The sequence below is a fragment of the Rhinoderma darwinii genome, unplaced genomic scaffold, assembly GCF_050947455.1.
Source record: "Rhinoderma darwinii isolate aRhiDar2 unplaced genomic scaffold, aRhiDar2.hap1 Scaffold_3903, whole genome shotgun sequence".
NCBI classification, from domain to species: Eukaryota; Metazoa; Chordata; class Amphibia; order Anura; family Rhinodermatidae; genus Rhinoderma; species Rhinoderma darwinii.
Genome location: NW_027463527.1, coordinates 5,062 through 31,611, shown reverse-complemented (window position 1 = coordinate 31,611; position 26,550 = coordinate 5,062). Strand labels below are relative to the sequence as shown.

At 42.9% G+C, this 26,550-nt stretch overlaps 1 protein-coding gene across 1 annotated transcript; it reads left to right on the top strand.

Moving 5' to 3' along the window:
• On the top strand, positions 1-26,072 carry ZDHHC7 (zDHHC palmitoyltransferase 7). The gene is made up of 8 exons (XM_075848362.1): positions 1-131; positions 5,167-5,242; positions 6,672-6,995; positions 17,134-17,258; positions 17,903-17,999; positions 21,832-21,913; positions 23,207-23,337; positions 24,322-26,072. The coding sequence occupies exons 3-8, from the start codon at positions 6,690-6,692 to the stop codon at positions 24,493-24,495; spliced, it is 915 nt and encodes a 304-aa protein (XP_075704477.1). The 5' UTR covers positions 1-131; positions 5,167-5,242; positions 6,672-6,689; the 3' UTR covers positions 24,496-26,072.
• The last annotated feature ends 478 nt before the right edge of the window (positions 26,073-26,550 follow it).

Here is a 26,550-nt window from a genome sequence, read left to right as displayed (position 1 = left end):
CCTAACGAAATCTTCCAGCGGCTCCGGAAAAAGCCGATCCCAGCGATCCCGGAAGTAGCAGCTAAATCCAGGAGAGAGAGGTTGTGGTGGCCGGCAGCGTCCGAGGGGACAATGGAGGAGAGTGGCGGCAGGTGAGGGCGGGCGGCTGAGGTAACAGGAGGCCGGAGGTGGCCTGCTGGGAGGCGGGGGTGCTGTCAGTTCGGCTCCCGGGCCTCCTGTCACTGCACCGTGGAACGTTGTGTCTATTGCACAGGCAACAATGTAACAACCTGAGATCATGTGACCTGCCCGGGGTACGGCTGACAGCTCGGTGAGCCCCTACACCGTGCACCGGTCACCCCCGAGATACAGGGGGAGGGGTGACACTGCGTGCTGCTTCTGTGTACACACCCCTGATCCCCGGCCTGTGACTGACAGCAGCGTCCACAAGCGGCTCTGCAGCAGCTGCAACTGTCTGAGGAAAACACATATATATATATATCTCATTACTACGTCACTGCAGTCTCCAGTGTATAAGATGACTGACGGATGAGGAAATTATCTATCTATCTATCTATCTATCTATCTATCTATCTATCTATCTCCTATCTATCTATCTATCTATCTATCTATCTATCTATCTCATATCTATCTATCTATCTATCTATCTATCTATCTATCTATCTATCTATCTATCTCTCTATCTCTCTATCTCTCTCTCTCTCTCTCTCTCATATCTATCTATCTCTCTATCTCTCTCTCTCTCTCTCATATCTATCTCTCTCTCTCTCTCTCTCTCTCTCTCTCTCTCTCTCTCTCTCTCTCTCTCTCTCTCTCTCTCTCTCTCTCTCTCTCTCTATCTATCTCATATCTAACTATCTATCTCATATCTATCTATCTATCTCTCTCTCTCTCATGTCTGTCTATCTATCTATCTCATATCTATATCTATCTATCTCTCTCATGTCTGTCTCATATCTATCTATCTATCTATCTATCTATCTATCTATCTATCAATCCATCTCATATCTATCTATCTATCTATCTATCTATCTATCTATCTATCTATCTATCTATCTATCTATCTCATATCTATCTCTCTCTCTCATAGTCTGTCTATCTATCTATCTCATATCTATCTATCTATCTCTCTCATGTCTGTCTCATATCTATCTATCTATCTATCTATCTCATATCTATCTATCTCTCTCTCATGTCTGTCTATCTATCTCTCTCATGTCTGTCTATCTATCTATCTATCTATCTATCTATCTATCTCTCTCATGTCTGTCTATCTATCTATCTATCTATCTATCTCTCTCATGTCTGTCTATCTATCTATCTATCTATCTATCTCTCTCATGTCTGTCTATCTATCTATCTATCTCATCTATCTATCTATCTATCTCTATCTATCTCTCTCTCTCTCTCTCTCTATCTCATATCTATCTATCTATCTATCTCATATCTATCTATCTATCTATCTCATATCTATCTATCTATCTCATATCTATCTCATATCTATCTCATATCTATCTATCTATCTCATATCTATCTCATATCTTCTCTCATGTCTGTCTATCTATCTCTCTCATGTCTATCTATCTATCTCTCTCATGTCTGTCTGTCTGTCTATCTCTTTATCTTCTATCTATATATATATAATTATTTCTCTCTATTTGGCGTTGGGTCGCGTGCTCGTGGCGTTGTGACCAGTACTGAGCAGTCATTGTGTTGTCTCATCGTCGTGGTTGTCGTGTAATAAGCGTGACGCGCTCCCTCCTCGGTGAACAGTCATGTGACCGCGGACCGTTATACCGCCCATTCTTACATCCTGCTTAGTGTTATGTCGGGGTCCTGACAACCATTTCATTCGCATACGCGTTTTCACTCCATATTCTGCATCCGTATTTTTACGCCAATACGAGAACTAGTGTAATGTAAAGATTTCTGCTTTTTCTCCATCTTCAATGCAGCTCTGGTTTTATCTTCAAAATACGGATGCGAAATACTGACCGGATGATCGCTGTGTGAATGAGGCTGAATGTTGGAAACGTGCGCTGACACCTCCCATGTATAAATCGGATATGGCGGCTGCGGATCTGCACTCTACACTTCTAGCTATGTAAAGAGAGGGCGGCCCATCCAATCAGATTCCACCTCTCATTTTTCAGTAACCCTTTGAAAAATGAAAGCAGCGACCTGATTGGATGGACAACTGCTTTTTCTTTTGACCAGATTTGATAGTTGCCCCCCAGTGTATACATATCGGGGGCTCTCCTGGTTGTTGGATCCTTCCATAGGCGGCCGGTTAGTTTACCATAGATGCATGTTACCCGTCCTTTGCCCCCTCCCTCATTTATGGCAGTGATAAGCGGCAACCAGGGGTCCCTGCCCCTCGCCCTAAAATCAAGAACCCCAGAAAATATACGTCCCGGAGTCGTCCGTTTATTTGAACCAGGTGTTGACCTATTCGGGTGTATTTATAGCAGTTGTAATTTTTTTGCCAAGTTTGACGATTTTATTATAAATACAACTGCGTTTTTTGTCACGCTTATGAAAATCACGGCAATAAATTGCGACAAACACCAATGTAAATACCGGAGGGCGGCGGCAGCTCCAGCGTTAACTATGGTAGTCACCCGGCTTTCTAGACTCGGGGAAGGTACAACTCCGATTTAAGCTGACGCCTTTGAGGAGTCTAGGAAAGCCGAGTGCCAGCGTCTAGTGGAGCGGTAACGGCGGCCATATTGGTTGTCACGCAGTTTTATGGAATCTTTGGTGTCTGGACGAGGGGCGACAACTCTGAAGGACTGAAATTTTGGGGAATCTTCTTTTTTTTTTTTTTTCTCGTGGCACTTGCCCTTTAAGTGAAGTTTTTAGCGCTGGGCTCGGCCTCTGATGCTTTTATTGATTCTGCGTTTTTTTTGCCTTTGAAAGACCTATAAGACGTTGGCAGTCGGCGGCGCGGCGCTCCACAAGGACGAAGATGTAACCCAATCACAGGAGACGCTGCGCTCCGCTCCTCCGCAGATGTCAGGGCTCTTGTCAAGGGCAATCACTGGGGTATATATAATGTATAGCGGGATACATGGGGGCACCTACGAGGCCCACGCCAGAAAATGCTCCGCTGATGTACGAGATGTCCGATGGCAGCGCCGCCTCTGGTTTTATGGGTTAAACACAATTTTCCCAGGAGATTTTCTGATAATAAAAATTCTGGATTTTTCTCTCACATGAACCCTCTTTCTTGTATCCTATTTTGAAGTTACAAGTCACATCATTAGACTCCTCACAGCAGCACAGAGTATTACTAGGGTGTCTTTGGATATGTGGTTGAAGTGTCAAAATATTAGGAAGGGAATGGAGACAAGTAGGAAGTTACAAAAGGAGCAGAGTCCTCACAGCAGCACAGAGTATGTCAGGAGAGGAGTGTGCTGATCATGTGGGAGGTGATAGGCTGAGAGTTACATAGTGGGAGGAGCAGGATCCCCAGCAGCACAGAGTATGTCAGGAGAGGAGTGTGCTGATCATGTGGGAGGTGACAGGCTGAGTGTTACATAGTGGGAGGAGCAGGATCCCCAGCAGCACAGAGTATGTCAGGAGAGGAGTGTGCTGATCATGTGTAGACGCCACGCACCCGGCAAAAAATGCACGTGTTTTGCGGTGCGATTACTGACCTTGTGTTTTTTTTCCAGGTTAAACACCATATAAAATGTTTCACCTGTAAAAACCGCGCAGCCAATAACCGCATCTCTATACCGAGGTAGCGCCGCGTGTGACCCAGCCTTACGTATTGAGTGTTTGATGTCATGTGACCGGTTTCTGGATACGTGCGATTTCTCTGAAGAACAGAATCCAGATCAATTATTGGTGAAGTCGTGTTTCCGGTGATTGATCCTCGCGGCGGCGGCGCTGCTGTCAGTTTGTCACATTCTTCGTCCCTTGTTTCACATGTCGCGGTCAATTCGCGTTTTTTTGCCGTGGTTTAGTAAAAATTGCTGCCAAAAAATGTCATTGACCGCAACGTGTGAACGCAACCGCAGGTTTTTTTAATATTTTTTCAAATGATCTTTAATAAGTGTCACCTGCCGGTTCATGGGGATGAAGTTGTAACGAGCGGCTGGATAATTAGAGCTTCGTGACCGGACAGCGCGCAGGGCGATTTATCGCTTGTTACTGGTGGACGTGGAGCGGGCGATGGGCGGAGCTTCATGACTCCGGTCCAGTGGTTCTGTGCCCTGAAAATCACAAGTCCTTATCTACTATAACCCCCACTGGACTCTGTAATAAAACCTCGCCCCGATCGTACGGTATATTCAGACGCAATAAAATCGTAGTTGATTATCGTATTACCTGCTATTTGACCGCACCGTCTCTATATACCCTTACTCTGTCAGGTCAGCCCATATCATTTTGGGGGTCCTTGGCTGTATTAATTGCCTGGGGTCAGTTTTGTTTTTTTCTGGGTGCTCTGTTTAGTTGTCATGTACGCCTGCAACAAGAGCGTGGGAACCTGGGTTGTCGGAGCACCACCTACATTTAGTCTGACAACTTAATCACAGGCGGTGCAGGGTCTTCCGATGTCTGCAGGACCATTCTGTAGTCAGGGAGGTTGGGCACTGACAACCAGTTTCCCGCGCTCGTGCTGTAGATGGAGCAGGTTGCCTTGACTGAGACCAGGAGTCCCGGTAGTACGGCAGTAAGTGACAACCTGCGGAGACCCGTCCCCCGCTTTATTCTCTGCCTCAAGTTCAAGCTTTGAGAGAACCGGCCCAGTCACATTCTCCAGAACTCGTCCGACCGCAGGGCCCGTAAATGACTCCTATAATTAATTACGGCCTGTAAACCTCGCTCAGTTATATAAACTTCATTCTGATATTTTTTTTTTATTGCCGAGTTCCTCGGCTCGTCATCGAGATTCCTTGGTGTGCGCTCTGTCACCGCGGAGGCGGCTGCTCTCATTGGCTGCCGGTGTATTTATACTTGTGACGTCACTCGTCCCTACAGGCTGGTCTTGGGTTAGATGTGCGGAGCAGCAAGGTGCAGGTCGGTGCTGCGGTCCAATCTCTCCGACTGCCTGAGGACGCAGGGTTTTGGCGCTCCGCTGCAGACACCCCGTACAAAGCCAGCGTGCCCCTCCCCCTCCGGGAACGTCCTCAATTCTGTGACTTTTTCTCTTTGCAGATATTTCCAGACATGATCAGACGTCGGTCGCGGGGTCAGAAGCCGCGTGCAATGTCTGCGTAACGATTATCGTGAGGTGAGTCGTGAGATCTGTCGCCGTCTATAGACAATTGGGTGTGTGACTCTTTTCACAGCTGGACGTTTGTTACAATGTATGCAGTCTAGCCTTCTAGCTCAATACATCGGCGGCACAAATCTCTCCTGCCCTGATTGTTTGTTACAATGTATCCGTTTGGAATCCAGGATGTTCATCTCACAGAAGATTGTCAGGACTGGATACACTGTAACAAACCATCAGCTGTGAGAATGATTACAGGTTTTCAGCCTCTGGTTATAAATGAAAATGCTCTGACAGCAAGCGGAGATCTTGAATTAAACCCAGTCTATTAGAAAGCTGCTGTACTTTACATTATACAGTGTGAAGCTTCACAATTCCTGGATGTGACCCCTAAATATTGAGGACTGCCGGGAGTAGTCCGGATCACAGATGATGGGTGATGACCTGAGGGTCTTTGCACATCACAATCTCCTAATATGTTGCTATCAGACAGTGGGGGGTCACCTGGCATTGTGTATACATGTAATAAGTGTCGGAGCCCCAGATTGGTTGGTTTGAACCTGCACAGGACGGGTGACCGGCCCCAGGGCCACGACCCCCCCCCCCCCTCTCCCCGCATGACTGGTCACACAGAGCTGTGCATGTGGGAGAAATTATTTCCATGCAGATAGTTATCGATTCAGAATTACAAACCGGCTTAAACAAATCCCGGCCCTTCCCCTGTGTAGAATCTATTGCTCCCTGTTATCAGCCATTTCAATCTGGGTAGAGGGGAAATGTAGGACAGCTGAATATTGTCTATTGCTCCCTGTTATCAGCCATTTCAGGACGCTGGGGAGAGGCTGTCACTGTATTACTCTGGTGAGTGACATGTAGTGCGGACACCTCCCCTCCCCCACGATCACTACTTTTATCGCGCTGCAGCACATTTAAGGTCATTGGCCCCTTTAGGATTCCTCCACATCACAGACCTGAACGTGGAGCCAGTAAAATGTCCGTACAGCAGGTGCCGACCGGCGCGATCACGACAACTAGGATCTCGCAAGCTGACAACCAATATGGCCGTCATTACAGCTCGTACAGAGGTTGTCATCCAACTTTCCTAGACTCCTGAATGATAAATCTGGCTTATGTAGCAGGGGAGGTATCGCTGCACAACTATGCAGATTTGCCATTCAGGAGTCTGGGGAAGCTGGGTGACAACTGCTCTGTCCGCAGTGTATAGAGGATTTATAGATGGCAGCGAGGCCTGGCGCCGGCTGGGGGCGCCGTTACTAGTTGTGACAATATTTACAAGCGTTTATTACATGATATCACGTCTGTTTCCGTGCGGCTGCGCCGGTGTAAATTTACCTCCCTCTCCTCCCCCCTCTGCGTCGCCGTCATGTGACCGCACAGTGCGAGGCCGCTGTATGTTATGTAACGCCCGTTGTGTCTTCTTTCTCAGGATCAGATTCTGGCAGACATGCAGGCGTCAGGACATCGCTTCCGTGACGTGGAGCACCATCCTCTTCTCAACGACAGCGATGGCTACAGCTCCTCCCCCTCGGAGGCGGAGCTAGCAGACAGATTGTGGTTTATACGGGACGGCTGCGGCATGGTCTGCGCCGTGATAACATGGATGCTGGTCTTCTATGCAGACTTTGTGGTGACTTTTGTTATGCTGCTCCCCTCCAGAGACTTTTGGTACTCCGTTATTAATGGGACCGTGTTCAACTGCTTGGCGGTGCTGGCGCTGACCTCTCACCTGAGAACCATGCTGACCGACCCGGTAAGTGCCGCCGACTGATCCGCCGCATTATTCGTGAAGGAAATCATCTACTTAATACATTATAATATTAACCTCTAACAGGAATCATTCCCGAGTCACACGGTGAAGACGTAACAGCTTTACTAATCCCTGTATTATTATCCTGAATGTTCCTCCCATCATGTCTGAGGCGTCTACAAGAATATAACTACTATAATACTGCCCCTATATACAAGAATATAACTACTATAATACTGCCCCCTCTATACAAGAATATAACTACTATAATACTGCTCCTATATACAAGAATATAACTACTATAATACTGCCTCCTATATACAAGAATATAACTACTATAATACTGCCCCCTATATACAAGAATATAACTACTATAATACTGCTCCTATATACAAGAATATAACTACTATAATACTGCCCCTATATACAAGAATATAACTACTATAATACTGCCCCCTATATACAGGAATATAACTACTATAATACTGCCCCTATATACAAGAATATAACTACTATAATACTGCCTCCTATATACAAGAATATAACTACTATAATACTGCTCCCTATATACAAGAATATAACTACTATAATACTGCCTCCTATATACAAGAATATAACTACTATAATACTGCCCCCTATGTACAAGAATATAACTACTATAATACTGCCCCCTCTATACAAGAATATAACTACTATAATACTGCCCCCTCTATACAAGAATATAACTACTATAATACCGCTCCTATATACAAGAATATAACTACTATAATACTGCTCCTATATACAAGAATATAGCTACTATAATACTGCTCCCTATATACAAGTATATAACTACTATAATACTGCCCCTATATACAAGAATATAACTACTATAATACTGCCCCCTATATACAAGAATATAACTACTATAATACTGCCTCCTATATACAAGTATATAACTACTATAATACTGCCCCTATATACAAGAATATAACTACTATAATACTGCTCCTATATACAAGAATATAACTACTATAATACTGCTCCTATATACAAGAATATAACTACTATAATACTGCCCCTATATACAAGAATATAACTACTATAATACTGCGCCTATATACAAGAATATAACTACTATAATACTGCCCCCTATATACAAGAATATAACTACTATAATACTGCCCCTATATACAAGAATATAACTACTATAATACTGCTCCTATATACAAGAATATAACTACTATAATACTGCTCCTATATACAGGAATATAACTACTATAATACTGCCCCCTATATACAAGAATATAACTACTATAATACTGCTCCTATATACAAGAATATAACTACTATAATACTGCTCCTATATACAAGAATATAACTACTATAATACTGCCCCCTATATACAAGAATATAACTACTATAATACTGCCCCCTATATACAAGAATATAACTACTATAATACTGCCCCTATATACAAGAATATAACTACTATAATACTGCCCCCTATATACAAGAATATAACTACTATAATACTGCCACCTATATACAAGAATATAACTACTATAATACTGCCCCTATATACAAGAATATAACTGCTATAATACTGCCCCTATATACAAGAATATAACTACTATAATACTGCCCCCTATATACAAGAATATAACTACTATAATACTGCTCCTATATACAAGAATATAACTAGTATAATACTGCCCCCTATATACAAGAATATAACTACTATAATACTGCCCCCTATATACAAGAATATAACTACTATAATACTGCCCTCTATATACAAGAATATAACTACTATAATACTGCTCCTATATACAAGAATATAACTACTATAATACTGCTCCTATATACAAGAAAATAACTACTATAATACTGCTCCTATATACAAGAATATAACTACTATAATACTGCTCCTATATACAAGAATATAACTACTATAATACTGCCCCCATATACAAGAATATAACTACTATAATACTACTCGCTATATACAAGAAAATAACTACTATAATACTGCTCCTATATACAAGAATATAACTAGTATAATACTGCCCCCTATATACAAGAATATAACTACTATAATACTGCCCCCTATATACAAGAATATAACTACTATAATACTGCCCTCTATATACAAGAATATAACTACTATAATACTGCTCCTATATACAAGAATATAACTACTATAATACTGCTCCTATATACAAGAAAATAACTACTATAATACTGCTCCTATATACAAGAATATAACTACTATAATACTGCTCCTATATACAAGAATATAACTACTATAATACTGCCCCCGTATACAAGAATATAACTACTATAATACTACTCGCTATATACAAGAAAATAACTACTATAATACTGCTCCTATATACAAGAATATAACTACTATAATACTGCTCCTATATACAAGAATATAACTACTATAATACTGCCCCTGTATACAAGAATATAACTACTATAATACTGCTCCTGTATACAAGAATATAACTACTATAATACTGCCCCTATATACAAGAATATAACTACTATAATACTGCCCTCTATATACAAGAATATAACTACTATAATACTACTCGCTATATACAAGAAAATAACTACTATAATACTGCTCCTATATACAAGAATATAACTACTATAATACTGCTCCTATATACAAGAATATAACTACAATAATACTGCCTCTATATACAAGAATATAACTACTATAATACTGCTCCTATATACAAGAATATAACTACTATAATACTGCCTCTATATACAAGAATATAACTACTATAATACTGCTCCCTATATACAAGAATATAACTACTATAATACTGCTCCCTATATACAAGAATATAACTACTATAATACTGCTCCTATATACAAGAATATAACTACTATAATACTGCTCTTATATACAAGAATATAACTACTATAATACTGCCCCTATATACAAGAATATAACTACTATAATACTGCTCCTATATACAAGCATATAACTACTATAATACTGCCCCCATATACAAGAATATAACTACTATAATACTGCTCCTATATACAAGAATATAACTACTATAATACTGCCCCTATATACAAGAATATAACTACTATAATACTGCTCCTATATACAAGAATATAACTATTATAATACTGCCCCTATATACAAGAATATAACTAATATAATACTGCTCCTATATACAAGAATATAACTACTATAATACCGCCCCCTATATACACGAATATAACTACTATAATACTGCCCCCTATATACAAGAATATAACTACTATAATGCTGCCCCTATATACAAGAGTATAACTACTATAATACTGCTCCTATATACAAGAATATAACTACTATAATACTGCCCCTATATACAAGAATATAACTACTATTATACTGCTCCTATATACAAGAATATAACTACTATAATACTACCTCCTATATACAAGAATATAACTACTATAATACTGCCTCCTATATACAAGAATATAACTACTATAATACTGCCTCCTATATACAAGAATATAACTACTATAATACTGCCCCCTATATACAAGAATATAACTACTATAATACTGCCCTCTATATGCAAGAATATAACTACTATAACACTGCCTCCTATATACAAGAATATAACTACTATAATACTGCCCCTATATACAAGAATATAACTACTATAATACTGCCCCCTATATACAAGAATATAACTACTATAATACTGCTCCCTATATACAAGAATATAACTACTATAATACTGCCCCTATATACAAGAATATAACTACTATAATACTGCCCCCTATATACAAGAATATAACTACTATAATACTGCCCCTATATACAAGAATATAACTACTATATTACTGCCCCTATATACAAGAATATAACTACTATAATACTGCCTCCTATATACAAGAATATAACTACTATAATACTGCCTCTATATACAAGAATATAACTACTATAATACTGCTCCTATATACAAGAATATAACTACTATAATACTGCTCCTATATACAAGAATATAACTACTATAATACTGCCCCTATATACAAGAATATAACTACTATAATACTGCTCCTATATACAAGAATATAACTACTATAATACTGCCTCCTATATACAAGAATATAACTACTATAATACTGCCTCCTATATACAAGAATATAACTACTATAATACTGCCCCTATATACAAGAATATAACTACTATAATACTGCCCCTATATACAAGAATATAACTACTATAATACTGCCCCCTATATACAAGAATATAACTACTATAATACTGCTCCTATATACAAGAATATAACTACTATAATACTGCCCCCTATATACAAGAATATAACTACTATAATACTGCCCCCTATATACAAGAATATAACTACTATAATACTGCCCCCTATATACAAGAATATAACTACTATAATACTGCCCCCTATATACAAGAATATAACTACTATAATACTGCTCCTATATACAAGAATATAACTAGTATAATACTGCCCCCTATATACAAGAATATAACTACTATAATACTGCCCCCTATATACAAGAATATAACTACTATAATACTGCACCTATATACAAGAATATAACTACTATAATACTGCCCTCTATATACAAGAATATAACTACTATAATACTGCCCTCTATATACAAGAATATAACTACTATAATACTGCTCCTATATACAAGAATATAACTACTATAATACTGCTCCTATATACAAGAAAATAACTACTATAATACTGCTCCTATATACAAGAAAATAACTACTATAATACTGCTCCTATATACAAGAATATAACTACTATAATACTGCTCCTATATACAAGAATATAACTACTATAATACTGCCCCCATATACAAGAATATAACTACTATAATACTACTCGCTATATACAAGAAAATAACTACTATAATACTGCTCCTATATACAAGAATATAACCACTATAATACTGCTCCTATATACAAGAATATAACTACTATAATACTGCCCCTGTATACAAGAATATAACTACTATAATACTGCTCCTATATACAAGAGTATAACTACTATAATACTGCTCCTATATACAAGAATATAACTACTATAATACTGCCCCTATATACAAGAATATAACTACTATTATACTGCTCCTATATACAAGAATATAACTACTATAATACCTCCTATATACAAGAATATAACTACTATAATACTGCCCCCTATATACAAGAATATAACTACTATAATACTGCCCCCTATATACAAGAATATAACTACTATAATACTGCCTCCTATATACAAGAATATAACTACTATAATACTGCCCCCTATATACAAGAATATAACTACTATAATACTGCCCTCTATATGCAAGAATATAACTACTATAACACTGCCTCCTATATACAAGAATATAACTACTATAATACTGCCCCTATATACAAGAATATAACTACTATAATACTGCCCCCTATATACAAGAATATAACTACTATAATACTGCCCCTATATACAAGAATATAACTACTATAATACTGCCCCTATATACAAGAATATAACTACTATAATACTGCCCCCTATATACAAGAATATAACTACTATAATACTGCCCCCTATATACAAGAATATAACTACTATAATACTGCCCCTATATACAAGAATATAACTACTATAATACTGCTCCTATATACAAGAATATAACTACTATAATACTGCTCCTATATACAAGAATATAACTACTATAATACTGCCCCTATATACAAGAATATAACTACTATAATACTGCCTCCTATATACAAGAATATAACTGCTATAATACTGCCCCCTATATATAAGAATATAACTACTATAATACTGCCCCCTATATACAAGAATATAACTACTATAATACTGCCCCCTATATACAAGAATATAACTACTATAATACTGCCCCCTATATATAAGAATATAACTACTATAATACTGCCCCCTATATACAAGAATATAACTACTATAATACTGCCCCCTATATACAAGAATATAACTACTATATTACTGCCCCTATATACAAGAATATAACTACTATAATACTGCCTCTATATACAAGAATATAACTACTATAATACTGCCCCTATATACAAGAATATAACTACTATAATACTGCCCCTATATACAAGAATATAACTACTATAATACTGCCCCCTATATACAAGAATATAACTACTATAATACTGCTCCTATATACAAGAATATTACTACTATAATACTGCCCCCTATATACAAGAATATAACTACTATAATACTGCCCCCTATATACAAGAATATAACTACTATAATACTGCCCCCTATATACAAGAATATAACTACTATAATACTGCCCCCTATATACAAGAATATAACTACTATAATACTGCTCCTATATACAAGAATATAACTAGTATAATACTACCCCCTATATACAAGAATATAACTACTATAATACTGCCCCCTATATACAAGAATATAACTACTATAATACTGCACCTATATACAAGAATATACTATAATACTGCCCTCTATATACAAGAATATAACTACTATAATACTGCCCTCTATATACAAGAATATAACTACTATAATACTGCTCCTATATACAAGAATATAACTACTATAATACTGCTCCTATATACAAGAAAATAACTACTATAATACTGCTCCTATATACAAGAAAATAACTACTATAATACTGCTCCTATATACAAGAATATAACTACTATAATACTGCTCCTATATACAAGAATATAACTACTATAATACTGCCCCCATATACAAGAATATAACTACTATAATACTGCTCCTGTATACAAGAATATAACTACTATAATACTGCCCCTATATACAAGAATATAACTACTATAATACTGCCCTCTATATACAAGAATATAACTACTATAATACTACTCGCTATATACAAGAAAATAACTACTATAATACTGCTCCTATATACAAGAATATAACTACTATAATACTGCTCCTACATACAAGAAAATAACTACTATAATACTGCCCCTATATACAAGAATATAACTACTATAATACTGCCCTCTATATACAAGAATATAACTACTATAATACTACTCGCTATATACAAGAATATAACTACTATAATACTGCCCCCATATACAAGAATATAACTACTATAATACTGCCCTCTATATGCAAGAATATAACTACTATAACACTGCCTCCTATATACAAGAATATAACTACTATAATACTGCCCCTATATACAAGAATATAACTACTATAATACTGCCCCCTATATACAAGAATATAACTACTATAATACTGCTCCTATATACAAGAATATAACTACTATACTACTGCCCCTATATACAAGAATATAACTACTATAATACTGCCCCTATATACAAGAATATAACTACTATAATACTGCCCCCTATATACAAGAATATAACTACTATAATACTGCCCCCTATATACAAGAATATAACTACTATAATACTGCCACCTATATACAAGAATATAACTACTATAATACTGCCCTCTATATACAAGAATATAACTACTATAATACTGCCCCTATATACAAGAATATAACTACTATAATACTGCCCCCTATATACAAGAATATAACTACTATAATACTGCCCCTATATACAAGAATATAACTACTATAATACTGCCCCTATATACAAGAACATAACTACTATAATACTGCCCCCTATATACAAGAATATCACTACTATAATGCTGCCCCTATATACAAGAATATAACTACTATAATACTGCTCCTATATACAAGAATATAACTACTATAATACTGCTCCCTATATACAAGAATATAACTACTATAATACTGCTCCTATATACAGGAATATAACTACTATAATACTGCTCCTATATACAAGAATATAACTACTATAATACTGCTCTTATATACAAGAATATAACTACTATAATACTGCTCCCTATATACAAGAATATAACTACTATAAGGGCATGACCACACATGGCGGAATTCCTCCGCAACTGTCCGCATCAATGCCGCACCTAATCCGGGTCTACTATAATACTGCCCCTTATATACAAGACTATAACTACTATAATACTGCTCCTATATACAAGAATATAACTACTATAATACTGCCCCCTATATACAAGAATATAACTACTATCATACTGCCCCCTATATACAAGAATATAACTACTATAATACTGCCTCCTATATACAAGAATATAACTACTATAATACTGCCCCCTATATACAATAATATAACTACTATAATACTGCCCCTATATACAAGAATATAACTACTATAATACTGCCCCCTATATACAAGAATATAACTACTATAATACTGCCTCCTATATACAAGAATATAACTACTATCATACTGCCTCCTATATACAAGAATATAACTACTATAATACTGCCTCCTATATACAAGAATATAACTACTATAATACTGCCCCCTATATACAAGAATATAACTACTATCATACTGCCTCCTATATACAAGAATATAACTACTATAATACTGCTCTTATATACAAGAATATAACTACTATAATACTGCCCCTATATACAAGAATATATCTACTATAATACTGCCCCCTATATACAAGAATATAACTACTATAATACTGCCCCTATATACAAGAATATAACTACTATAATACTGCTCCTATACAAGAATATAACTACTATAATACTGCTCCTATATACAAGAATATAACTACTATAATACTGCTCTTATATACAAGAATATAACTACTATAATACTGCCCCTGTATACAAGAATATAACTACTATAATAATGCCCCTATATACAAGAATATAACTACTATAATACTGCCCCTATATACAAGAATATAACTACTATAATACTGCCCCTATATACAAGAATATAACTACTATAATACTGCCCCCTATATACAAGAATATAACTACTATAATACTGCCCCTATGAACAAGAATATAACTACTATAATACTGCTCTTATATACAAGAATATAACTACTATAATACTGCCCCCTATATACAAGAATATAACTACTATAATACTGCTCTTATATACAAGAATATAACTACTAATACTGCCCCTATATACAGGAATATAACTACTATAATACTGCCCTCTATATACAAGAATATAACTACTATAATACTGCTCCTATATACAGAATATAACTACTATAATACTGCTCCTATATACAAGAATATAACTACTATAATACTGCCTCCTATATACAAGAATATAACTACTATAATACTGCCCCCTATATACAAGTATATAACTACTATAATACTGCTCCTATATACAAGAATATAACTACTATAATACTGCCCCCTATATACAAGAATATAACTACTATAATACTGCACCTATATACAAGAATATAACTACTATAATACTGCTCCTATATACAAGAATATAACTACTATAATACTGCTCTTATATACAAGAATATAACTACTATAATACTGCCCCCTATAGAGAAGAATACGGAGGTGTATGGATGGGGTATTTGCATGGTCCGCATTGTACACTGCAGGTAAATATTAGCTCTGGGATGTGACCTGTGGTTTTCGGATTATTTCGTGTCTTGTCTCTGGATATATTACACTATTACTATATAGAACTATTTGCTGATTTTGAGCTGTATTTGTTTCTCTCGTTACAATGTTTTCTTGGACTGTGCGGTTCTGTGTATTTGGTGACGGCAGGTATAATGGGTTGGTCGCTCTGCGGTTATGACACTTTATTCGCATAGAATTATCATGGGGGGGGTGAATAATGTTGATTTATCTCTGATACGATTTTTCTAGTTTATATTTTTGGAGGGAACGACCTGATTTTTCGTCGTCCCGGTAATCAATGATTCCACCCGGATATAATTATAGGGCAGGAGGTGATACAGAAGTCGTCGTCCTCGTGACTGCCCCCTGGTGCACGCTGCGCCCGCTGACACGAGGACCGGCTATCCTGATAATTGTCGTTTAACCTTTTATTATAGCGGTCGCAGGATATAAATACGACTTCATAGCTCCGCCCCCTTGTTTGAGGTTATTTCTTTTAATGTGTGTCCCATATGTTCAGCGTTGGATCAGTCCGTTACGATCATCATCATCATCATCATCATCATCTTCTCTCTCGTTTGTTTTTTTTGGGTGACATCAGGGAGCGGTGCCCAAAGGGAATGCTACAAAGGAATACATGGAGAGTTTGCAGCTGAAGCCCGGAGAGGTCATATACAAGTGTCCGAAGTGTTGCAGCATCAAACCAGAGCGTGCGCATCACTGCAGGTAACCGAAGAAAATACCAGAGCTGCATCCTCTAATGCTCCAGTCACATCCAAAGCTGCATCCACAATTCTTTTGACTACTGCTCTGACTCTGACACTCCTGTGCTGACGGACGCGCTCCTAAACGTGGACATAGAAGAGAGCCGGTCATTCATCCCGCAGCCACGGTTGAATCTCTATCCGTGGTAATTCTATAGACTAGGGGTCCTCAACTGGTGGACCGTGGGCTAAATCCGGACCGCGGACGGCAGTTGTCCGTACCATTGGTGTCACTAGCACCGGGCAGAAGCCTCGAATTTTTGGCCCTGTGCTCTGGGCGACTGCCACAATCAATTGTATTTGTGTTCTCAGATTCTGAACACACAAAGGTAACTGTTAAAATCCTGAGAGCTAACAGGAAGCCAGCAGGATAGTGACTGGAATTTTAGACTTGATGTAACAGCAGAAGTGTGACCGCAGCTCTGGATGTGACTGGAGTATACATGATGTAATTTGCATACTTCCGGAATGGTATAATCACCCGGTGTGATCAGTCTGGAGGCTCAGGACTGGGGAGGGGATTGTGGGTCCTGCTGGGGGTAGTTGTTCCCTGCGGCTGAATGATTGGACCCCGTTGTATCTGTTACCTCTTGTTTCTTTTGACAGTATTTGTAAGAGATGTATCCGGAAGATGGATCACCACTGCCCGTGGGTCAACAACTGCGTGGGAGAGAAGAACCAGAGATTCTTTGTGCTCTTCACAGTGAGTCTGGGGGCAGGGATGATGGGAGTGATAGTGTGTGTGACGGGGGCAGGGATGATGGGAGTGATAGTGTGTGACGGGGCAGGGATGATGGGAGTGATAGTGTGTGTGACGGGGGCAGGGATGATGGGAGTGATAGTGTGTGACGGGGCAGGGATGATGGGAGTGACAGTGTGTGTGACGGGGGCAGGGATGATGGGAGTGATACAGTGTGTGATAGGGGCAGGGATGATGGGAGTGACAGTGTGTGACGGGGGCAGGGATGATGGGAGTGACAGTGTGTGACAGGGGCAGGGATGATGGGAGTGATAGTGTGTGTGACGGGGCAGGGATGATGGGAGTGATAGTGTGTGTGACGGGGGCAGGGATGATGGGAGTGATACAGTGTGTGATAGGGGCAGGGATGATGGGAGTGACAGTGTGTGACGGGGGCAGGGATGATGGGAGTGACAGTGTGTGACGGGGGCAGGGATGATGGGAGTGACAGTGTGTGACAGGGGCAGGGATGATGGGAGGGATACAGTATGTGACGGGGGGCAGGGATGATGGGAGTGATAGTGTGTGTGACGGGGCAGGGATGATGGGAGTGATAGTGTGTGACGGGGGCAGGGATGAAACAGTGTGTGACAGGGGCAGGGATGATGGGAGTGAAACAGTGTGTGACGGGGCAGGGATGATGGGAGTGATAGTGTGTGTGACGGGGGCAGGGATGATGGGAGTGATACAGTGTGTGATAGGGGCAGGGATGATGGGAGTGAAACAGTGTGTGACGGGGGGCAGGGATGATGGGAGTGATAGTGTGTGTGACGGGGGCAGGGATGATGGGAGTGAAACAGTGTGTGACGGGGGCAGGGATGATGGGAGTGATACAGTGTGTGACGGGGCAGGGATGATGGGAGTGATACAGTGTGTGACGGGGGCAGGGATGATGGGGGTGATACAGTGTGTGACGGGGCAGGGATGATGGGGGTGATACAGTGTGTGACGGGCAAGGAATGATGGGAGTGATACAGTGTGTGACGGGGGCAGGGATGATGGGAGTGATACAGTGTTTGACGGGGGAAGGGATGATGGGAGTGATAGTGTGTGACGGGGCAGGGATGATGGGAGTGATAGTGTGTGTGACGGGCAGGGATGATGGGAGTGATAGTGTTTGACGGGCAGGGATGATGGGAGTGATACAGTGTGTGACGGGGGCAGGGATGATGGGGGTGATACAGTGTGTGACGGGCAGGGATGATTGGAGTGATAGTGTGTGACGGGGCAGGGATGATGGGGGTGATACAGTGTGTGACGGGGCAGGGATGATGGGAGTGATAGTGTGTGTGACGGGGGCAGGGATGATGGGGGTGATACAGTGTGTGACGGGGGCAGGGATGATGGGAGTGATACAGTGTTACGGGGCAGGGATGATGGGAGTGATAGTGTGTGACGGGGCAGGGATGATGGGAGTGATACAGTGTGTGACGGGCAGGGATGATGGGAGTCATACAGATGTGACGGGGCAGGGATGATGGGAGTGATACAGTGTGTGACGGGCAGGGATGATGGGAGTGATACAGTGTGTGACGGGGGCAGGGATGATGGGAGTGATACAGTGTGTGACGGGGGCAGGGATGATGGAAGTGATACAGTGTGTGACGGGGCAGGGATGATGGGGGTGATACAGTGTGTGACGGGGCAGGGATGATGGGAGTGATAGTGTGTGACGGGGGCAGGGATGATGGGGGTGATACAGTGTGTGACGGGGGCAGGGATGATGGGGGTGATACAGTGTGTGACGGGCAGGGATGATGGGGGTGATACAGTGTGTGACGGGGCAGGGATGATGGGAGTGATACAGTGTGTGACGGGGCAGGGATGATGGGAGTGATACAGTGTGTGACGGGGCAGGGATGATGGGAGTGATAGTGTGTGTGACGGGGCAGGGATGATGGGGGTGATACAGTGTGTGATAGGGGCAGGGATGATGGGAGTGACAGTGTGTGACGGGGGCAGGGATGATGGGAGTGACAGTGTGTGACAGGGGCAGGGATGATGGGAGGGATACAGTATGTGACGGGGGGCAGGGATGATGGGAGTGATAGTGTGTGTGACGGGGGCAGGGATGATGGGAGTGAAACAGTGTGACGGGGGCAGGGATGATGGGAGTGATAGTGTGTGTGACGGGGGCAGGGATGATGGGAGTGAAACAGTGTGTGACGGGGGCAGGGATGATGGGAGTGATACAGTGTGTGACGGGGCAGGGATGATGGGAGTGATACAGTGTGTGACGGGGGCAGGGATGATGGGGGTGATACAGTGTGTGACGGGGCAGGGATGATGGGGGTGATACAGTGTGTGACGGGCAAGGAATGATGGGAGTGATACAGTGTGTGACGGGGGCAGGGATGATGGGAGTGATACAGTGTTTGACGGGGGAAGGGATGATGGGAGTGATAGTGTGTTACGGGGCAGGGATGATGGGAGTGATACAGTGTGTGACGGGGCAGGGATGATGGGAGTGATAGTGTGTGACGGGGCAGGGATGATGGGAGTGATAGTGTGTGTGACGGGTAGGGATGATGGGAGTGATACAGTGTTTGACGGGCAGGGATGATTGGAGTGATACAGTGTGTGACGGGGCAGGGATGATGGGGGTGATACAGTGTGTGACGGGGCAGGGATGATGGGAGTGATAGTGTGTGTGACGGGGGCAGGGATGATGGGGGTGATACAGTGTGTGACGGGGGCAGGGATGATGGGAGTGATACAGTGTTACGGGGCAGGGATGATGGGAGTGATAGTGTGTGACGGGGCAGGGATGATGGGAGTGATACAGTGTGTGACGGGCAGGGATGATGGGAGTCATACAGATGTGACGGGGCAGGGATGATGGGAGTGATACAGTGTGTGACGGGCAGGGATGATGGGAGTGATACAGTGTGTGACGGGGGCAGGGATGATGGGAGTGATACAGTGTGTGACGGGGGCAGGGATGATGGGAGTGATACAGTGTGTGACGGGGCAGGGATGATGGGGGTGATACAGTGTGTGACGGGGCAGGGATGATGGGAGTGATAGTGTGTGACGGGGGCAGGGATGATGGGGGTGATACAGTGTGTGACGGGGGCAGGGATGATGGGGGTGATACAGTGTGTGACGGGGCAGGGATGATGGGGGTGATACAGTGTGTGACGGGCAGGGATGATGGGAGTGATACAGTGTGTGACGGGGGCAGGGATGATGGGGGTGATACAGTGTGTGACGGGGCAGGGATGATGGGGGTGATACAGTGTGTGACGGGCAGGGATGATGGGAGTGATACAGTGTGTGACGGGGGCAGGGATGATGGGAGTGATACAGTGTGTGACGGGCAGGGATGATGGGGGTGATACAGTGTGTGACGGGGCAGGGATGATGGGAGTGATACAGTGTGTGACGGGGCAGGGATGATGGGAGTGATACAGTGTGTGACGGGCAGGGATGATGGGAGTGATAGTGTGTGTGACGGGGGCAGGGATGATGGGAGTGATACAGTGTGTGACGGGCAGGGATGATGGGAGTGATAGTGTGTGACGGGGCAGGGATGATGGGAGTGATAGTGTGTGACGGGGCAGGGATGATGGGAGTGATACAGTGTGTGACGGGGCAGGGATGATGGGAGTGATACAGTGTGTGACGGGGCAGGGATGATGGGAGTGATAGTGTGTGTGACGGGGGCAGGGATGATGGGAGTGATAGTGTGTGTGACGGGGCAGGCTGCGTAGTGTAAATAATAATGACTGTATACATGTGGTTGGTATACGGTGCGGGGGATGGTAGCGCTGTCAGTGATTTGCTCTCCCCGCAGATGTACATCTCTCTGATCTCCCTCCAAGCTCTGGTTCTGTGCGGCCTCCAGCTCTTCACCTGTGTGCGGGGGCAGTGGACAGGTGAGCGGCGCGTCCCCCGTTATCCTCCTCATCCAGCCGCTTGTGGCTATTATTGGGGTTCATCGGTGCCCCTCACCCATTTCCTGATCTTATTTGGTCACCGCTGAGCACTAGAGCGCATGTTTGGTTTTTTTTAAACGTTTTTATTAAAGGGCCGGTGTCCAGTAAAAGAACTTTCCTCCTTGTCTAATGAGACGTTCTGACCCTCGAACCGTCCCTGCAGCAGATAGCGACCAATCACAGCGAAGGTTACAAAAAGTGAAAGTTGCGCTCTGACAGTTTTGATAAATGAGGGCCTCTGTGTTTTAATTCCTCACCATTTCCAAGATCTCTGCTTGCTGTCGGTGAATAGGAATAGTCTTGTTGATATCCAGAGGCTGCAAACTCGTCCTGACCTAATACTTCTCACAGCTGAGGGTTTGCTAAACTTTTATCCAGTCTAGATAATCCTCTGTGAGCTGAACACAGCAACGTAAATCTCTCTGCTGTCCTGATAGTTTGTTACAATGTATCAGTGCAGGTGAAATGTATCTGTCTGGAGTCCAGGCTGTTTAGCTCAAGGAGGATCGTCTAGACTGGATACAGTTATGACAACTTCTCGGCTGTGAGTAGTATGAGGTCTGCAAGTATTTCAGCCTCTGGATATAAACCAGAATGTCCCTATTCACTGACTGCAAGCAGAGATATTGAAAATGGTGAAACAGTCTATTAGAAAGAGGCAGAAGTTTTGTGATCGGGAACATCCAGCGCTTGTATCTCGTGGTTACATTGTAACAACCCGACTTCTGATAACTTTTCTTGCTGCCCCGTCCCCGGTGTATGCCGGGGTGCTGCCGCCTTGTATCAGTCCCTGCCCCGGTCCCCGGTGTATGCCGGGGTGCTGCCGCCTTGTATCAGTCCCTGCCTCGGTCCCCGGTGTATGCCGGGGTGCTGCCGCCTTGTATCAGTCCCTGCCCCGGTCCCCGGTGTATGCCGGGGTGCTGCCGCCTTGTATCAGTCCGTGCCCCGGTCCCCGGTGTATGCCGGGGTGCTGCCGCCTTGTATCAGTCCGTGCCCCGGTCCCCGGTGTATGCCGGGGTGCTGCCGCCTTGTATCAGTCCCTGCCCCGGTCCCCGGTGTATGCTGCGGTGCTGCCGCCTTGTATCAGTCCCTGCCCCGGTGTATGCTGCGGTGCTGCCGCCTTGTATCAGTCCGGTCCCCGGTGTATGCTGCGGTGCTGCCGCCTTGTATCAGTCCCTGCCCCGGTCCCTGGTGCGCCCCGTCTGTGTCTTACTCTGGTGTCTTGTCTTGCAGACTGCAGCTCTTTCTCCCCTCCGGTCACGGTCATTCTCATGATCTTCCTCTGCCTGGAGGGTCTCCTCTTCCTCACGTTCACCGCTGTCATGTTCGGGACCCAAATTCACTCGATTTGCAACGATGAGACGGTACGTGGTGTTCTCTGCATCCTGTCTGTCCCGGGAGGTAACTAATAAAGTTTATTGAAAGGCGCAGTGACCGCTCCCGCTGTAATATATGTAGACGATGGTCGCCAGGCCCGATCCGCTGCCTGTATTACACCGTCTGCGCCGACCAGGCCGCCTGCAATAAACGTCAATCTGGATAATCCCTTTAATTACAAACCTGGAGAAGGGGTTAATCCCAGGGGCCGGGAATGACCTCGTGCCCCGAAACCGCAGTCCCGTTCCCTCCCACCGCCACATAATCCGCACTGCTCAAATCTCTGGCCGCACGTTCTGAAGGTTCGGGGATTCTGAGGCCACAACTCCTGCGCCGGAGGCCGGAGGGCAGAGTCATCGTGCGTCAGGGGTCATAGGGTCCGAAATGTAGGGCCGCAGGAATCCCACTGGTCTGGGGTCCTGAAAACTGTCACCTGTGTCTGGGAAGCTGGGTGAGAACCGCTGTAGTGACGGCCATATTAATTGTCACTCAGCTTTCCCAGACTCCTGCATAACCACTCTGTCAATAAGTTCTCCATTTAGGATCGAGGGAAAGCTGGGTGACAGCCGATATGGCCTCACAGGTGTTGTAACCCAGCTTTCCCAGACTCCTGCTAGATATGCTGACGGGGGCAGAGAATGTTTGGTTGCATAACTAGGGATGATTTCCATTCTGGAACATGGGAAAGTTGGGTGACAGCCAGTAGTGACCCCATTATAGTTCCCAGTAGTGTCTGCGACCCAACTTTCATGGAGTCCTGAATGGCAAATCGACCTAATAGTGCAAAAATGGAGGACTGGAGGGTGGTGTTTAGCGGAGATTCGCTTTCTGTCGCTGTGTGACGCTGATCGCGTGTGCGGCACAGAATAAAGGCGACAGATGGGGAGCGAGAAGCGGTTAATTCTGTGTACGAGCGTCCGCTGATTACCACGCACGTCATCCGATGTTCTTTGTCTTTTTTCTATTGGCAGGAAATTGAACGACTAAAGAGCGAGAAGCCGACCTGGGAGCGGCGGATGCGCTGGGACGGGATGAGATCCGTCTTCGGGGGGCAGCCATCTTTCCTGTGGATGAATCCCTTTGCCGGCCTCCAAATGAGACGTTTCCTGAGAGCGCGGAAAGGAGGCACCGAGTTCTCCGTCTGACGTCCCCTGTTTTTACCGGAATCCTCCCGATTCCTCTGCCGTATTTATCGGACGGCGCCGGAATCGTCTGCACAGGATCCGATCCGCCTGAACGCGAAGATCCAACCACCAAAAAGATACGAACGGAACTTAAAATCGACTTTTGCCGTCTTTTTTTAATTTAATGAATTGAAGACGCTTTAGAGATAAATGGCGCGGGCCGGGGAGGAAGCGCCGGATCGGAGCGGCTTTTATTCCGCTACAGGGTCCTGATTGTTTCTTTTTTATTTCATGTTTAAAGATTTTTTATCGGATTGAGACTTGTGAAAGGTTTTATCGCTGGATATCGGGACGAGCACTGAGGTTTACCGCTGTTATCTACGTCCCGCGCCGGTCGGCCTTCCAGGGCGGAGGGTGTCAGCATGCAGGTCCTGCTCTGGGTGTGCATGGCGGCTGTTGCTCCTGGCCATTGCTCCGTGGCTTTTCTCGGCTCGCTCCGCTTCCTCCATTCCTCGCTGCTTTCCTCTCCGTCCTTCCTTCACCCCTCCCCCGGCAGTAAATATTTGTGGAGTCTTGTTAGTGTCTTGTCATTCGGGCAGCGCAACGCTCCACGTTTCAACGTCATTTAGCCGGTTAAATCTACATCTAGTAGAAAGTTGTAAATACTTGTACTGATCTTAAGAAACTCCAGTTACATCCAGAGCTGCATTCATTATTCTGTTATGTCATGTACTATACTCCAGTTACATCCAGAGCTGCATTCATTATTCTGTTATGTCATGTACTATACTCCAGTTACATCCAGAGCTGCATTCATAATTCTGTTATATCATGTATTATACTCCAGTCACATCCAGAGCTGCATTTACAATTTTGTTATAATATGTTTTATACTCCAATTACACCCAGAGCTTCATTCACAATTCTGTTGTCATGTATTGTACTCCAGTCACCCCCAGAGCTTTATTCACAGTTCAGCTAGCTGACACTCTGCTTAATGTCTGATTTAGATGTCAGAGCTTTGTTGCAGACAACGTTCCATATTGCATTGCACTATGACCGAACACTACATCTCCTACAATGCAATGCCCCGGATTACAGTGTCAGGCAGCAATATTATGTCTACCACAATGCACCACAGCAGATTATGCTCTGTGTAGATACTGAACCAGCAGAGGGCAGCTGTGAGATCTAAAGTCTTGCAGCCTGAGAGCTAACAGGAAATCAGCACAACTGTGGATGCAGCTCTGGATGTGACTGGAGTACAATTCACGGTGTCACTCAGGATGAGAAGTGGTGGTGGAGCATTACTGTAATAGTAGAGGTGCTGTCCGGGGCTCTACGCTGCTGCTCAGTTAGTAGATGGTGAGGATGAGCGGCTCCCTGGAGAGCAGTTGCCGCTTCTCCTGAATTCATGAGAAAATCCCCATAAGACACTAATGTCGCAGCATGAGCAGAACTTGTTGTCTCCTCCTCATTGTAAATCGTCTGGTGCCGTGTCCTTCCTGGAATCGCCGTTGTCTGATGTCTCTGATGTGACGCTGTGGATGATGGGAGTTCTTATGCACTGATTTGTGTAATAAAGTATTGAGCTGGTTCCTCTGTGTGATCGCAGCCGCTCCCTCCGCCGTCACTGGGATTATGTTATGTGGAGCCGGCGGTCAGGAGATCTGGGTGACCACCACGATGGCCGCCATGTCTGCTCCTCTCATCCATTATGTTTTGCTTCTCCAGTTTACCATTCAGGACTCCAGGAAAGCTGAGTGTAAAGTCTGGTGAGCTGTAATGGCGGCCGTAGAGTCACTCAGCTCTCCCGGAGACGAGTCGTGTTGGGATTTTTTTGCTCTTCTGCAGATTTCTATAGGATGATGAATGTCGCGGAGACGCCTCGGATAGACGCTGTGCCGGGCTCCGGATTGGGGGGGGGGGGGTGATCGCTCAAAACCGAAAATTTGGTGATTTTGTATTTTTTTTTCTTTGTTTTTATTTTAAATTAACATTTTGTGCAATTGCTGAGATGGGAGGGGGGGGGTACTAGACATCGACATGCCCCCCTCCCCCGGTGCTGGTTCCGTC